We start from the raw sequence: 15,586 nt of genomic DNA, 5'->3' as shown, positions 1-15,586 counted from the left end.
ATAATCCCCATAACATTTGAGGCTGAAGATTATGGCAAACATAATGAATTTCTATAAGATATTCTATTAGAGACACATCAAATAATTTTATGCAAACACAGATCATACATAGAGCCTAGATTCTACACCTTATACTTTATCAATAGAAAAATTATCAAATATAACAAAGGTTGATCTCTTCCGAGCCATGATTGATCAGGAGGCCTGCAGGAATCTTAGTGTTTCAAGTCAAAACATTTAATTTGTTCATCATATTAAGGGTAAGTGATATTTCTTTGGTTTATCAGCTTCAATTTGATAGTGTTCCAGTTGTCTGCTTTCTTTGTGTCATCACTTACAATTTCACTTGTTTGATAATGTCCCATTCAATGCATTGATAGCATCCGAATCAGGTGATCTATATTCAGTGTGAGTTCTCTCTCCTGACTGGATACAATTGGTATCCCAACCTGAAAATGCATTTTCTGTTACTAAAAAGCTGGAGAGACATGGAGACTCCTGGTGCTCTATAGCAATGAGTACTATCAGAATATAGAGCCATTTAACTAAACAATATCACTTACCCTACCTTTAATGCGTGTACATACAGCAAATAAGAATATGACGTGTGTGTGCATGCATGTCTGTGTACATAGATGTGTACTTGCATGCGTCAAATGTCCGAACAGGACACCAGACGCGACAAACTAATATAGCAAAATAATCAGAGTCTGATCACATTTCACTTAATCATTTAACATTTAATGTGATTTTCCCATTGAATATTTCAGAGCGCACAATACCATAGCAACACATCACATACAAGGTCCGACATTAAGTTGTTACCTACTTGCCCTACAGGGCAAGTACTTCTCCAATCTACTTGCCCCATCCAAATCTCTACTTGCCCTGCCTAGCGGGTACCGTTGCCTGTGGTGCAGTGTGTACATTTCTCACAATATACTTAGCAAATCCCTTGCCCGTTGATCGTGTGCACTACGGTCCCGAGTTTCTTCCAAAAACGGTTTTACATCAATAATTAATTCATTATATTTAATTGCAGATACAAATTGGCTTCCAGGTTACACCATTAGCCTAAGAAATTTGAAGCATTGACAGGTAAAAGTAATATGGCAGAAACCGAACAAAATCTGTCAAAACGGCCCAGGCAAGCGGGCAGTGCTTATTGTCGGACCCCGTCATAACAAATATACTCCAATACAGTAAGACTCAAAGAACAGTTGCCATGGCGCTGGCAAGGGAATGAAAACAAGCATCATCAGTCATACCATAAATAATCAAAAGCACCTTCAAAATACAAACAGACAAGCAACAGATGGGTGTCATTTCTCAAGAGCTACAGAACATTGGGGGAGGAATCGAACCCTAGGATGGATTGTTTGGGGCCCGACGGCAGTAAGTGTCCCTTTTTCTTAACCAGCGACCCTGTAGTTGGCGTGGATCTCAGGGCGGATGTCGCAGACGGCCGCCAGCAGAGACGTCAGCACAGCTTCACGGTTCTGCCCGAAACCGCTCTGGATCTGGGCCATCCTGGTTACGGTCTCCTTATCCACCTCCACCGCACTGTTACCATGGGAGCCCAGGGCCTGGATGAAGAGACGATTTTTATTTTTCATTAATACATTTTATTAAGAAGAATCAAACTACTACGTTTACGTAAAAAAAAAAGAAGAAAAAAAAAAGGTTCACATTTCCCTGCCGAGAAATTTTAAATCATGTGTATGTACTGAGCGTGTTGAACACGTACTGAACACAAATTGACATATTTGATAATCAAAGACCTTAGTTAGAGTGTTTTACTTGACGTCTTCAGTCATTTGCCGGGATGAAGGCATTAAAGGAGTAGTTCACCCAAAACATGACTTATTTTCTATCAATTACACACCCCATGAAGCCTTGAATTCATGGAGATTTATTTGCTTTTGTCACATTCCTAAGCCAATAATTTGATGACCGGGTCATCGGTCAGTAGGAGACTATTTGAGTGACTCCACCGGTCATCAAATTATTGGCTCAGGAACGAGACAAAAACTAAGAAATCTCCATGAATTCAAGGGTTCATGGGTGTGTAATTGATAGAAAATAGTTTTTTTTTGGGTGAACTACTCCTTTTAAGTATTATACTCTAATTAACATTAAAATAAAATACTGCTTGCTAGTAGTAATAATTATTCATTACTAGTAGTAGTACTTACAGCAGCTTCTTTGCTTTTGAACTCCTTTTCTCTCTGGAGTCGATATTGTTCGATTTCAGCCTGAGCTTCCTCTTTGGCCTGTTTCAGACGACGGTTTTTACCTGAAACACACAGAAAAGTACTAATTCATATCAAATTCATACAGGCCTTCATCTACATTAAATATCTCACAAGAGAGCAATTTAAATGGCTTCCAAAGTTTTACAAAGAACTAGTTATACTCTTAGTACTGCTACTACAACTTTGTTTATGTGCAATACATGACGCTGTGACTAGAATATACCACTGGAATCAAGCCTCCAATGGCAAAATGATCTGAGTTATTGCTCTATTCAAATATCGAGATTGTGATGTGTACGGACTTCATCCGTGTTCATTTTTACGAATGAAAAAAATTAAATAGACTGCTGGCCCAGTGCACGCGCTACTAAAACACTGACCTCAGCTGACTGCACAAAAATACATTAATATATATTTGCCCTAGCAATAAACATCGATTCAATATTTTTTGTGAATTTTGTATGTTCTATATACAGTAAATCAGTGGTTCTCGAAGTAGGTTCCATAAGTAGGTGGGATTGTCGGGTCTCTTCTCTACATGTAAAGTGTCTTGAGACAACTTGTTGTGATTTGACACTTTAATAAAATTGAATTGAATTGAATTGAAGGGGTCCCCAGCTAAATAAGTTATGTAGCCTCACCAAGATCAGTTTTGACCACTTTAACCCTATATAAATCTAGAAAAGAAATTAAAATGGAATATCTTTAAAACATTTTAACTATACAAATCTTCTATGAGGTTTCCTGGCAAACTAATGCCGTTTTAGCTGCGGTACATTGTCAATTGTGAGATAGATGCAGGCTTCCAGAAATATATGGGAATCGAATGTGTTTCAATTATTTTATCAGTATATATATTTTCTTTATTATGAGTGTTAATAATTGACAGTTATTTGTGAATCGTTCCTGGGCCTGTGGTTAAAATGGAAGGGCCAGTGATCTTGGAGAGAAGGAGACATTTTTTTAAATAATGATAATCACTTAAATCTGGAACTTATTTCAACGAATAAAACATTTTAACCAATCTGTATGCACATCTGCAGTGGTTGGAGGTGGTCTACTCTTCAGCTGAGATTTAGATCCGCCTACTGGATGACTTGACAAGTCATTTGTGCAATACACTGTATACACCTGGACAAGTGGGGATTCCATCTTGAATGAGTAGTGGAATTTTGGTCTCTCATGCATGAGACCCGGGTTCAAATCGCGGGTAGGACATAGAAGTTACGGACTGCAGCTTTAATGTCACGACTGCTTACAACTTAACACGAGACTGGAAAATTCCATTTGACTTTGTCAGCTGACTGGGTGACACACAGGTTCACTGTAGCATCCCATATTGGACATATTGTACTATAACTCCCAACGTACTACATTCGGTTATTACAATAATATGCAATAGTAGTAGTGGTGGTGGGACAGTAGGCTAGTAGTCACTACCATTGGCGGTACTAGTTCGAGCTTTAACAGTACTAGCAGTAACTGTAACAATAGCAGTAGTAGGACTAGTACTAACTGTAAGAGTAGTGTGGTGTGGTAGGCTACTAACAGTATCTTTAACGGTAGCAGTAGTAGTACAATCTGTGACAACTGCAACAGTAATGTTACCAAAGTGGGGTTCAGGGACCATAGGGCCAGGGTCCCTCAGGGGTCCCAATACTTCCAAATGAACCCTTACAGGTCTGTAAATCCTGACTGTACAAATGGAACCAAATGTACTCTGTAAAGCACTTGCTTTACAGAGTATAGCTGTTATGTCATGAAAGGTGCTATATAAATAAAGTGTATTAGTATTTTATTTACATTTATACACACGGAGTTTCTGCGGCAGGTTCTTAAAAAATACAAATAAAATTGACAGCCACCGACTTAGCTAAGCTTAGCAGCAGCAGTACAGTTTAGCACGACAGCTAGCCATGGATCACGACGGTCGTCTGTCACGACCGTCATGGCGAAACTTCAACCTTGTGTTTGCACTAATGCACGTTCTCCCTTTTTGGTCCGTACATCTACATAAACGTTCAGATTTAAAATGTTAAGTGCTTAACACATAGCCACGGATGTTACGAGTATGTACGGACCCTCAGAAGTAACCGTATGTTCCGTATTGTTGAATAAAAAGCATTTTAATCCGATCGGTGGCTATTTTCTCCGTTGCTTTCAACTACGCGACCCTATAGGTTGGGAGGTGTATTGCACATTATAACTCAACGAGAAAATGGCCACCGATCGGATTCAAAGACTGTTTTTATTGAACAATACGGAGTATACGGGTACTTATACCAACCCGAAGTGAATTGTAACATCCGTGGCCGTGGAGTAAGCACTTTATATTTGAAATCTGAACGTTTATGTGGATGTATGGGCCAAAAAGGGAGAGAGTGCAAACACCAGGTTTAAGTTTCGTCTTGATTGTCATACGATATATGACAGTCACGTTTCAGGGCTACACGACAGCCAAATACGCGGTACACACCCGTTGTTTTCGACAGTTTAATATGATTTGATATCATTATTTGAACTATAAAGACATTGGGTTCGCCGAGGTATTAACGGTTGCTGTTATACTTACGCTTGCGGGCCTCGGCCACCTTCTCTGCGGCTCGTTTCTCGGCCTGCAGCAGCTGCTGGATGCCCTGGGACTGGCTGGCCATTTTGGTTCAGTGTTTTTCGTGTTCTCGTCACAAAATAACTCAAAAACAACAACGGACGACAGGAATGAAAGGATGAATAAAGGAGCTGTAGAGGAATAAACAGAGGATGAGAGAGAGAGGCTGTTGTGTTGAAGGTCGGAGGAGGAAACAGGGAATGATGATGCTAGGAGTGTCAGCTGATATGTAACGTGCTTAATGAAGTCACGTGACATGTGTCAAGGCCCAGGGGCGGAGCCTGAACGATAATAATGATATCAATATTATTGTTATGATGATCAGTGGTGGAAGAAGTACAGGTACTGTACTCACAATTTGTACTTACGTAAAAGTACCAATACCACAATGTAGAAATAATCTGTTACGATTAAAAGTCCAGAATTCAAAATGTACTTGAGTAAAAGAACAAAAGTATTATTGGCATCAAAATGTACTTAAAGTACCAAAAGTAGAATGTACTCATTATGCAGAATGTCACACGTTTCACACGTTTCCAAATGTATAAAAATGCTTTGAAAATAGCAGATCTACAAGCTCACAATGAGTCGCCATGCGATGCATTGTGAGCTTGTAGATCTGCTATTTTCAAATGGCCGAAATGTATTCACCTGTTTCTTGGCTGTGTGTTTTCCACTTCCTGCCGGATTTCATTGGATATCATTAGTCATCTGACCGGTTTCATTGGATTTCATTGGATCAAAAGACAGGAAGTGGAACACAGTGAAAAGCATAGGAAACAGGTGGATATAGGGCTGAAGGCTTAATGCATTGTCATAATAATCAAAATCTACAAAAAGTAACTAGTAGGTCAGGGGGCCTATGGACTAAAGTTTTCAAATAATTGTAGTGGAGTAGAAGTATTGAAAATTGGAAATACTCCAATAAAGTAAAAAATACCTCAAATTGTACAGTACTTGTGTAAATGTACATAGTTACTTTCCACCACTGAATGATTACTGTTGTTGTTGTTGTTGTTGTTGTTGTTGTTGTTGTTGTTGTTGTTGTTGCTGTTATTATATTATTGTGTTGTTGTTATTGTTGTTAGTAGTAGTAGTAGTCTAGTAAGCACAAGCAGTTGCCTATTTGTTTATTATTAATAATATAATGTACAAATACATAACACACGAGTCTGACCTCATATGGAGAATAAAGTCACGTGATGGGTGGACCGTGCATTTATATTTTATTTTCCTGCTAAAACTAAAACTAAAACATGATAGACAGTCAGTCAGCTGACTTTGGGGTACTTTCATCATGTGACAGAATGGGTGTTCGTTTTGAGAGGCACGCCGGCGAGGCGGGCGGGAGCAGAGCAGCACTAGTATCCTTCTGTGGTGGAAGTAGCCTACTCACATTTTGTACTTAAGTAAAAGTACCAATACCACAATGTAGAAATAAAAGTTACACATAAAAGTACCAGGATTCAAAATGTACTTGAGTAAAATTAAGTATTGGAATCATACTTAAGTACTAAAAGTACTCATTATGCACAATGTCACATTTCCCAAGTTTTCCAAATATGTGTAAAATCCTTTAAAATTAGCAGATCTACAAGCTCGCTTTGCAACACATTGTGAGCTTGAAGATCGGCTATTTTCAAATAGCCAAAGTATATATATAGGTCTGAAGTGGTTAATGTATTTTTTACAAAGTAACCAGTAACTAAAGTTTTCTAATAACTGTAGTGGAGTAAAAAGTACAATATTTGCCTTTGAGGTGTAGTGGGATAGAAGTAAAAGTATAACAAATTGGAAATACTCCAGTAAAGTAAATACCTCTAAAACAAAACAAAAAACGAAAATAACTACAAAATGTCTTGTAAGCAGCAGTAACCCCAACTTTTTGTAGGCTCTGTTCATTATGCTCAGTAGGTTATTTTTGTCTGTCATTAAATGTTTCGATGAATTGAATACACCGGACCCCAATGGAAACAAGCCAGAGTGCTTTCTTGGGTTTTAATCCTTTTAGCAGACCTTTTATAGAACTGTACTATCTGTTCTCTTTTTTGCAAACTGTTAATAAAGTATTCAATCAATCAATCAATCAAGCAGTCAATCAATCAATCAATCAATCAATCAATCAATCAATCAATCCATCAATCATGAATCAATCAAGCCTAAACAAAACATTATACAATGATTGTCCTGTGAGCTATGGCGATTCTTGGTCAGCAGAGGGAGTCGTGGGTCATCGTTCTGGCCACTACAATGATTGTATACTACCATATTTCAATCATTGTAGTTCAAATTCAATGATATAAAGCAATGCTGGTGTATAATATATACACCTGGTGTATACACCAGCAGGGCTTTGTATTAAAAAAGAAATAAGCTGTGGATGATCACACCCATACATTCATGCTCACACACAAACATCATTCACAACTCGGTTACACACACACACACACACACACACTCTCTCTCTCTCTCTCTCTCTCTCTCTCTCTCTCTCTCTCTCTCTCTCTCTCTCTCTCTCTCTCTCTATCTCCACAATGGACCACAATTGCCTATGCCAATGGAGATAGGCCTAATCTATCAAGCTTTATCTTTATACCCATATATATGTACAATTATCTGCTCATTTGTTCACGCAAATGCATTTGTCAATAAATATGTAAACTAATACAGTTTAGTTTAGCAGACATAAAACATTGCTGGAACGCCTCTCCAGTTGAAGTGGGAGGCAGAGGATTAGTGGCTTTTCTTCCACCTTCAGTCTGGGCAGGCTCTGGGGCAGACAGTACATCAAATCAATCGCAGAAGCGGCGGAAAGAAGCAGCCAGTGGATATAGCACACAAGCTCAAGCTTGATCACCCTATAGCTGGCCGCCTTTAAGCCTAGTTTTTAGTGTTGAAAGGCCGAAACACCCAATGATGGAAAGACACACTACTGATGATATGTCCCAAAATTACAACCTAACCTAGTCTGAGATACACCTACCATGACACACTTAAAAACAAGGAAAATCTCATGTGAGTGCATACACTAGCACATATTGGCACTATGAAAAGTCTAACATCACATCATGACTGTTTTTTTGTCTTCTTCTTGAACTTTTTTGATTGGTTATCTGTTGGATTACCTGTGCGAAGGGAGGCCAACAATAACAAGTACCAAACGTTAAAGTACTCACGCAGCATGAACAGTGTTGAGACCATAGAGTTAAAAATAAGGTTGAGACGAACACTTTGCAAAGTAAGGCGTTACTGTAACGCAACTACTTTTTGCAGTAACGTAACTAGTTGTTTATAATGGCGACAGAGCAGTAACTAATCTAACTGGTTAGGGGTGAATCATTTCTCCTTTAGTCTCAGCTCATCTTAACACTGAGACGAGACGTTTTGATAGAACCTCTGGGAAGACAGTTGTAAAATGTAAGATGATTTCAGTCTCAGAGATCAACGTACAGCTTTTTAAATCCTGTTATCTGAGGCTCTGAGTGACTCCTTCACTCACTAAACCTACAGTATGGAGCTGTTTTCTCATAGACTCCAAGTGATGAACCCAAATAAATTAACACTCCATTAAACTAGTTAAGAAAAGTAGTGTGCAACCTAAGGTTAGAGAAGAATAAAAGTCAGATGTTGGATGAGGAAGAGTAATGAATGATGTAATGAGTTATCTTCAGTCATCAACCTTCGGCCCAGAGCAACAAGGGCTGCCCAAAGGCTCATTGAATATGGTCAGAAGGGCCCTATGGGACTTTATGCTCAAGGTCCCAACAGTTTTAAGAATCGCTTCTGCTCCCAAAAGGAAACATGGGTTTGCTCTCCTTTCTGGTCACCTATGTCCCTAATACGTCTGTATACTGTAAAACTTTTAAAATACTGATGACAGCACTTGATCAAATGTCATGTACAGTACACATGGCTGAGATTTCAGTCATTTTTCTCTGTTCACTGTTGGCTGGAAAAAAATTCAGTCAAATGATTTGTGGTTGTTTGAAAGTGTCTTATCAAGTTCTCTTTCTTCACCATCACTGCACAGTGGTTGTTGATTTGACAAATGCATACTTAAAATACTAATGACATCACTTGTTTCATGTTTCATGCCTTGTACACATTCATTTTCTCGGCTGAAGAAGTCCTGTCAAATGATTTGTAATTTGTCGGATAAGAAGAGGTCTTTCCGAGAAAGTCCCCTTTCTTCACTATCTAGCTAGGTCAGGACAACTTTTTGATGCCACATGGCAGGGCAATGCCATACTGTACGTGTCAAGAGGCCTGATAAGCACCCTAACTCTTGTCATTATCTAAATTTTAATGACTGCATGTCATTATCTAAATTGTAATGACTGCATGACTCATTTACCAGGGGTAATTTAGCCCATGCCAGTGAGTGTGTGCTTTGGGTTATTTCAAATAGTTATTTTAACAATTTTCCCTTTTCCAATCACAATGTTATGTCTTTGGCTCATACAACCTAAACTGTACTGTATTGTAGCACTTTGAGATTTGTTTCAAATGTAAAGTGCATTATAAATCAAATGTATTCTTATGATTATGATTATTATCTCATTAATGTTAATATGAAAGTTGTGTAAACTTTCTGTACCATTTCAAACTGCGGGTAAAATGTAGGTGGTGGGTTTCATACCAACTAATAAATGAAAAACATAGCAATTTAAACTATATTAATGCTTTAACCATGTATTATGACATGCATTGCTATGCCATAGACTGGACACTAAGTGACGTGACCAGCGTACTGTAAACTTGGTATTATGATTGAGTGTGTGATTTTGTGAAGCGTGTATTTTGTTCTGCCTATGTATTCACATTCCAAATTGTGTTTTATAAATCCTGTAAGATGTGTTATCTACTAAACCACTGGCTCAAAAGACTAACTTATATTCAACATAGATTGCCAGAGATTGTCCTGATGAAATCAAAATGTTGAAACAGCAACAAGTGGAGTTGAGAACCAGTGTGCAGACTTTCTTTTTTACTGCATCTCAAACCACGCTCGTCCATCTTACATGTGACAGGTGACACACATGTTAACTTTTAGACACAGTTTAGACATGCATTTTCTTATCTACAACATACAGTAGGTACAGTAGGTTCAGGTTCAACTTTATTGTCAACCACACCAATCACAAAGTAAATAAATGTTGCACTAAAACCCACAACAACTACAGTCTCAAGAAGATAAAAGAGGATGAACATTAAACTCAGTGTTAAAAACGTCAGTGAAAGTCTAAAACTACATAAAGTTTCAAAGTTAATTACTAGAACTGCGTCAAAGTGCAGAACAGCAAAACAGCATCAGTCAGCATATAGATAGCAGGCATACATGCATACGTGCAAGACAGCATAACAGTATACTAGGAGTAGAACAGCATGAGTCATAGTCTGTCATAGGTCCATTTACGACACACAGTAAGTGGTCAAGCAAGTGGTCATTTAGTCCGTGCAGCGTATCAGCTCAGTGCTTGTTCATCAGCCTGATGGCGGCCAAGAAAAAGTACTCCACTCTACAGTCTTGTAGTGCCGCTGGCCAGACTAAGATGGTGCAGTTGCAAAAGGACCTCGGAATACGTGCCTTTTGTACCACATGCATGGTGTGGGTGTCCCACTTACGGTCCTCATTAATATGTGCCAAGGAAATTAAACTTGTTGACACTGCAACCCCGTTGATGTAGATTAGCGCATCCTCTCACTGAAGAGACACTTGTTTCCTCTTTTGGCAAATAGTTTGTTTATTTTTTTGTATTGTAAAGCGTCCTTGGGTTTCTGAAAGGCACTATATAAATTCAAGTTATTATTATTATTATTATTATCCTCCCTCCAAGGCCTCCTGATGATCCATAATCAGCTCCTTAGTCTTAAGAGCGGGAGTATTCTCCTGGCACCAAAGTGCCAGGAGGTATTGATCTCATCTCTATAGGCTGTCTCATTGGCATTGGTGATCAGCCCCATGAGTCGTAGTGTCATCAGTATACTTAATGATGACATTGCAGCCGTGCAGGGTCATACAGTTATGTGTGTACACTACACGGAGTACAGGAGGGGGCTAAGCACGCAGTCCTGGGGGGCACCAGTATTGAGGGTCATCGGGCCAGATGTTATATTTCTCATCGATACCACCTGACAATGGCTCCACAGAAAGTCTAATATCCAGCTACACATGGTCAGGTGCAGACTATAGGTCCTTGAGATTTGAGTCGAGTCTATCAGGAAATATTGTGTTGAAGGCCAAGCTGAAGGCCACAAACAGCATTTGTGTGTATCTGTTCTCCCTCAAAACACTTGCTGACGATTGTGTTAGCATGCTTGGGGACTGTATTGGTACTATGGTGGACAAGCATTGAAGCCTGCCCCGACAGCTAGACCATGCTTGTACCATATACATTCAATAACCACTTTCAACCTGGTGTCCCTATTTTGAGAATATCATTATAGGCGAATATTTTCAAAAAAAATATATATATATCAATAATAATTTCATTTTCAAAAATAGCTCACAGTGCGTCGAGCTGAGAACGAGTGTGCAGACTTTATTTGTTTTTTTTTACTGCATCTCAATCCACGGCACGCCCTTCCACCTTACATGTTACACACGTTACAGACATGTGTTTTCTTGACTGCAATCATACATTCATTAACCACTTGGAACCTGGCATCCCTGTTTTGGGAAACGTCATTAAAGGCAAATATTTTCAAAAATAGATAAATGACAATATTGTTCAAAAATAGTGAAACGAGCAGATCTACAAGCTCGATACAATGTGTTGTGAGCTTGTACGTCGGCTATTTTTGATTTCTTTTCTAAATAGAGCTTAAGTGGTTTGGCTACTTTTTTTGCCACGTTTATTTGGGCAATGTTTCAGCCCAAGCCGCCTCTCCAATTACTTCAGCGTAAAATTTAAGTTTACAATAAATAAAAAATCAGAGGATAAAACACTTCTTATGGCTTTCAGCCCAATCTGATCTCGGGTACATACAACAGACAGACAACTTCAACTTTATCATGATGATGATGATGATGATTATAGCGTTTCTCAGAATTTGAGGATAATAAAAGGTATCCAATCAGTATTTTACCCCACCCCACCCCACCACCACCTGTCATGCTGAGGTAAGGTCTTTGGTCAATATTCAACACACATTTTGAGCCCTCCTCCTGGGCAGGGACATGCGGGCTCTTTTAACAGTAAAGTCTTAAAGCCTGCACACTGGTTCTCAGGTTCTTTTACATTGTGCTCTTTGCTCAGCAGTGAAGTGTGAAGTGAGTGTTTAGCTGGAGAATAATCATGTCTAGGTTATGGAGTGTTGTGCTGCTGTGGAGCTGTGTCTGCCTCTGGTTCCTCAGCGAGGCCCAAGGAGCCATGGCCATTGAGGATGATGATGATGCTGCCATGCAGGTAACAACACTGCGTTTCTTTCTGTTATTTTGTAGTTGAATTTACTAGATGGGCGCCCGTTGGCGATGCATGCCCCACCTGGCTATGCATACCCGTTGTCAGAACCCGTTGTATCATCTGTCTGTCTGTCTACACTGTAGATCAGTGTTGTCAAACTGGTGTTTCGTGGGCCATTAAACACCATTTAATACTACCTCTAATGGGGAAAAAACGGCAGCGCCCAGCAGCTTCTTACTGAGGCTGCCTGGGTCTGAATACTGGACAAACTTGTTCTGTGAGAACAATGGGCCAATGGCCAAGGTGAAGCCACGGCCAAGGTCATTAGCATACAGAGGACCATGACCATGGCCTCTCTTACGTTGTCAAACATAGCACAAATAGAGTCTCAGGCAACACCATTTCATTCACCTGAAAGCTGAGGAGACACAGAGATATCACGCCACTGCTGAGAAGATAAGACGCCACTGCTCTGCTCGCCTGCTGTGATTCAAGTCAAGATGCTTTCCAAGAAAAGAAAGCTTGTCGATGATAACCGTTCATTCAACTCTACATGGAGAGAGCGCTTTTTCTTCTATGAGTTCAACGGCAAGCCTGTGTGTCTGATATGCAATACGCATAGAAATCTTCATGGGCATAAAAGGTACATACTGTAGACTCTACAGTATGTACCTTTTATGCCCATGGAGATTTCTGTATCTATCTGCTGTCTCCTGGTGCTGCTTTTATGCCCATATATGGAGATATTTGTATCTGTCTGTCCTTGTCCCTTTTATGCCCATGGGCATATATAGACAGCATTGGTGTTCATTGGTGAAGACCTTATGTGCTATCCAGCACGAAGAGGATTAAGTAAAGTAAGTAAAGTAATATATGGGCATATCGGTCAAATTGGTGGTTCTAATTAATTGAATACACAGGACCACAATGGAAACAAGCCCTTAGGGCTTTTTTGTGTTATTCATTTAGCATCATTGTATAATCATACCACTGTACTATTTGCAAACTGTTACAAAAAGTATTCAATCAATCAATCAATCATTCAATCTCCATACCTATATGGGCATATCGGCCATATGAACCACCTGTGAAGGTACTTTTGGCCCAGGACCCACATTCAAACATTCAAAAGAATAAGAATAGAATAAAGTGCTGTGAACCTGGGTCACCAATAGAGCATGGATTTGTAATGAATCAGACACTAAAACTTAAATTAAATCTGCCATAAATTAAAGTGCCATAGAATTATGTCATGCATGAGGAATAGGCTACTCACTCACAAAGCATTGGAAAAAAGAAAAAAATTATTGTGGCCATTCGTGGCCGTCCTGGCCCCCTGCTGTGGCCCCACACCATTGGAAGTGGTGGAAGAAGTACTCATGTTTATTATACATTTTTATTAAAAATATGAATTCCATAATGAATAAATACTCTGTTGCAAGTGAAAGTCCTGTATTCAAAATTTACTTAAGTAAAAGTACAACATCTTTGGCATTAAAATATACTAAAAGTAGTCTATTTACTAAAAGTGAAAGTACTCCTTATGCAGAATGTCCCATTACACAAGTTTTCAAAACGTATGAAAATCTGATACAATCTCACAACACGTCGCAGCGTGACGTGTTGTGAGATTGTAGATCGGCTATTTTCAAAAAGCCAAAGCACATAGGGCTAAAGTGGTTAATGTATGTATAAGAATAATAAATAATAAGATGTATTGGAGTATAAATAAAGGTTTCGATTGTACATTGTAAATACTAAATAATAAATGCAGTAAGTGGAAGAACATTTAACCATTCTGGACCACCTGCTTCAAGTGTTATCAGCCTAGCTGTAATCAGGACCTCTGTCCTGATTACAGCTGATAACAGTAATTTAATGGGCTGATAACATGAACTCATGGAGTTCATGTTTTAAGACTTCCTGCAAAAGTATAGACAGGTACTTCTGGTCAAATATTACTCAACTGCAAGTGAAAGTCGCTCTCTCAAACTCAAATTCCTTGAGTGAAAGTAGCTACTGGAGTAGCCTATTGCTTTAAACAATACTTAAGTATTCAAAAGTAGAAATTGCAAAGTAGGCTACATTTTATTTTTAATATCAATGCATTGCTGTATTAAAATGCAGCCTCCCGTCCACCAAAACAATTCTAATAGACTTTCCAGAAATGTTCAAAAAATATGAATAACATTGGAAAAAAGCAGCCCTACAAGCTCACAACGCATCACAATGCTTTGTGAGCTTGATGTAAATCTGCTATTTTCACTATATTTGAAATAGGGCTCAAGTGGTGAATTCATAATGTAGCCTGAGTGGAAGTCATATCCAAAAAATACTAAAGTACCGATACTCAAAATAATGTGGGTACTTAAGAACAGCACATGTTTTTTGATTGATTAATTGAATACTTTATTAACAGTTTGAAAAAGGTACAGAGGTATACTTTCTTCAGTATTTATCATTTTCAATTATTTTACTTCTACCCCACTACATCTCAGAGGAAAATATTGTAGGCCTACTTTTACTCCACTACAGTCAGTGGGAGTGGGAGTGGGATGCATTGTGAGCTTGTAGATCTGCTATTTTCAAATATGAACTTGTGACATGGGACATTCTGCATAATGAGTAGGCTACTTTTACTTTTGGTACTTTTTAAGTATATTTTGATACCGACACTTTTGTACTTTTACAAGAGTACATTTTGAATACTGGACTTCTACTTGTAACAGATAATTTCTACATTGCAGTATTGATACTTTTTCTTAAGTAAAACATGTGAGTACATTTTCCACCACTGTCCAGTGAGTGTGTGTTCACCACTGAAGAAGATTTCACGTGAGAGACAACGCGGGGTCGTGACGTCAATTCGGCGACACGAGCACAAGCGCGTCACTCACCAGGGTTGCCACGTCTGCTTACTATAAGCGACTTTGGGCTTGTTTTTCTGTTGCTTGTAAATATAGGTGGGTTTTGCGGGTTTTTGGGCTTGTTTCTAAAGTGTTGTTGCTTATTTGGGCTTCCTAATGTTATTTAAACCAGTGGCTCTCAAACAATCATGTTCATGCCAAGGACCCCAAATGAATATAGCCTATATATTGTCTGTGTGTGGACCCCCATCTGAAAACATTTTATGCCAGGGCAGGGAGGGACCCCCGTACCAGATTTGTGTTAACTTGAAATGTTCCAAAAAATATTTCACATTTATCAAATTTTCTTCATTCAAGATATTTTCATAAAAGCCGATGTTCATGTAGGCTAGTCGTTTGTTTTGGGTTTGTTTTCTTTAGTTTCAAGTCAGGTGGGCACTACTAGGGGGG

At 38.9% G+C, this 15,586-nt stretch overlaps 1 protein-coding gene across 1 annotated transcript; it reads right to left on the bottom strand.

Annotated features, from left to right (window-relative positions):
* Nucleotides 1-703: 703 nt before the first annotated feature.
* On the bottom strand, nt 704-5,087 carry atp6v1g1 (ATPase H+ transporting V1 subunit G1). The gene is made up of 3 exons (XM_084046918.1): nt 4,828-5,087; nt 2,196-2,296; nt 704-1,586 (listed from the first exon to the last, which is right to left on the bottom strand). Exons 1-3 carry the CDS (start codon nt 4,907-4,909, stop codon nt 1,413-1,415), a joined length of 357 nt encoding a protein of 118 aa, XP_083903044.1. The 5' UTR covers nt 4,910-5,087; the 3' UTR covers nt 704-1,412.
* Nucleotides 5,088-15,586: the final 10,499 nt, after the last annotated feature.

The sequence above is a fragment of the Gymnoscopelus microlampas genome, assembly GCF_963454915.1.
Source record: "Gymnoscopelus microlampas genome assembly, chromosome: 21".
Taxonomy (NCBI): domain Eukaryota; kingdom Metazoa; phylum Chordata; class Actinopteri; order Myctophiformes; family Myctophidae; genus Gymnoscopelus; species Gymnoscopelus microlampas.
Note: the sequence above shows the minus strand (reverse complement) of the source record. Positions and strands in the feature narration are given on the sequence as shown.

Excerpts from the sequence above, each read along its gene's own strand:
- atp6v1g1 (XM_084046918.1), bottom strand. The coding sequence starts at position 4,909 with ATGGCCAGCCAGTCCCAGGGCATCCAGCAGCTGCTGCAGGCCGAGAAA. Across the intron at positions 2,297-4,827 it reads GGTGGCCGAGGCCCGCAAGC|GTAAAAACCGTCGTCTGAAA; the intron begins GTAAGTATAACA and ends TGTGTGTTTCAG. Across the intron at positions 1,587-2,195 it reads TCAAAAGCAAAGAAGCTGCT|GCCCTGGGCTCCCATGGTAA; the intron begins GTAAGTACTACT and ends CTCTTCATCCAG.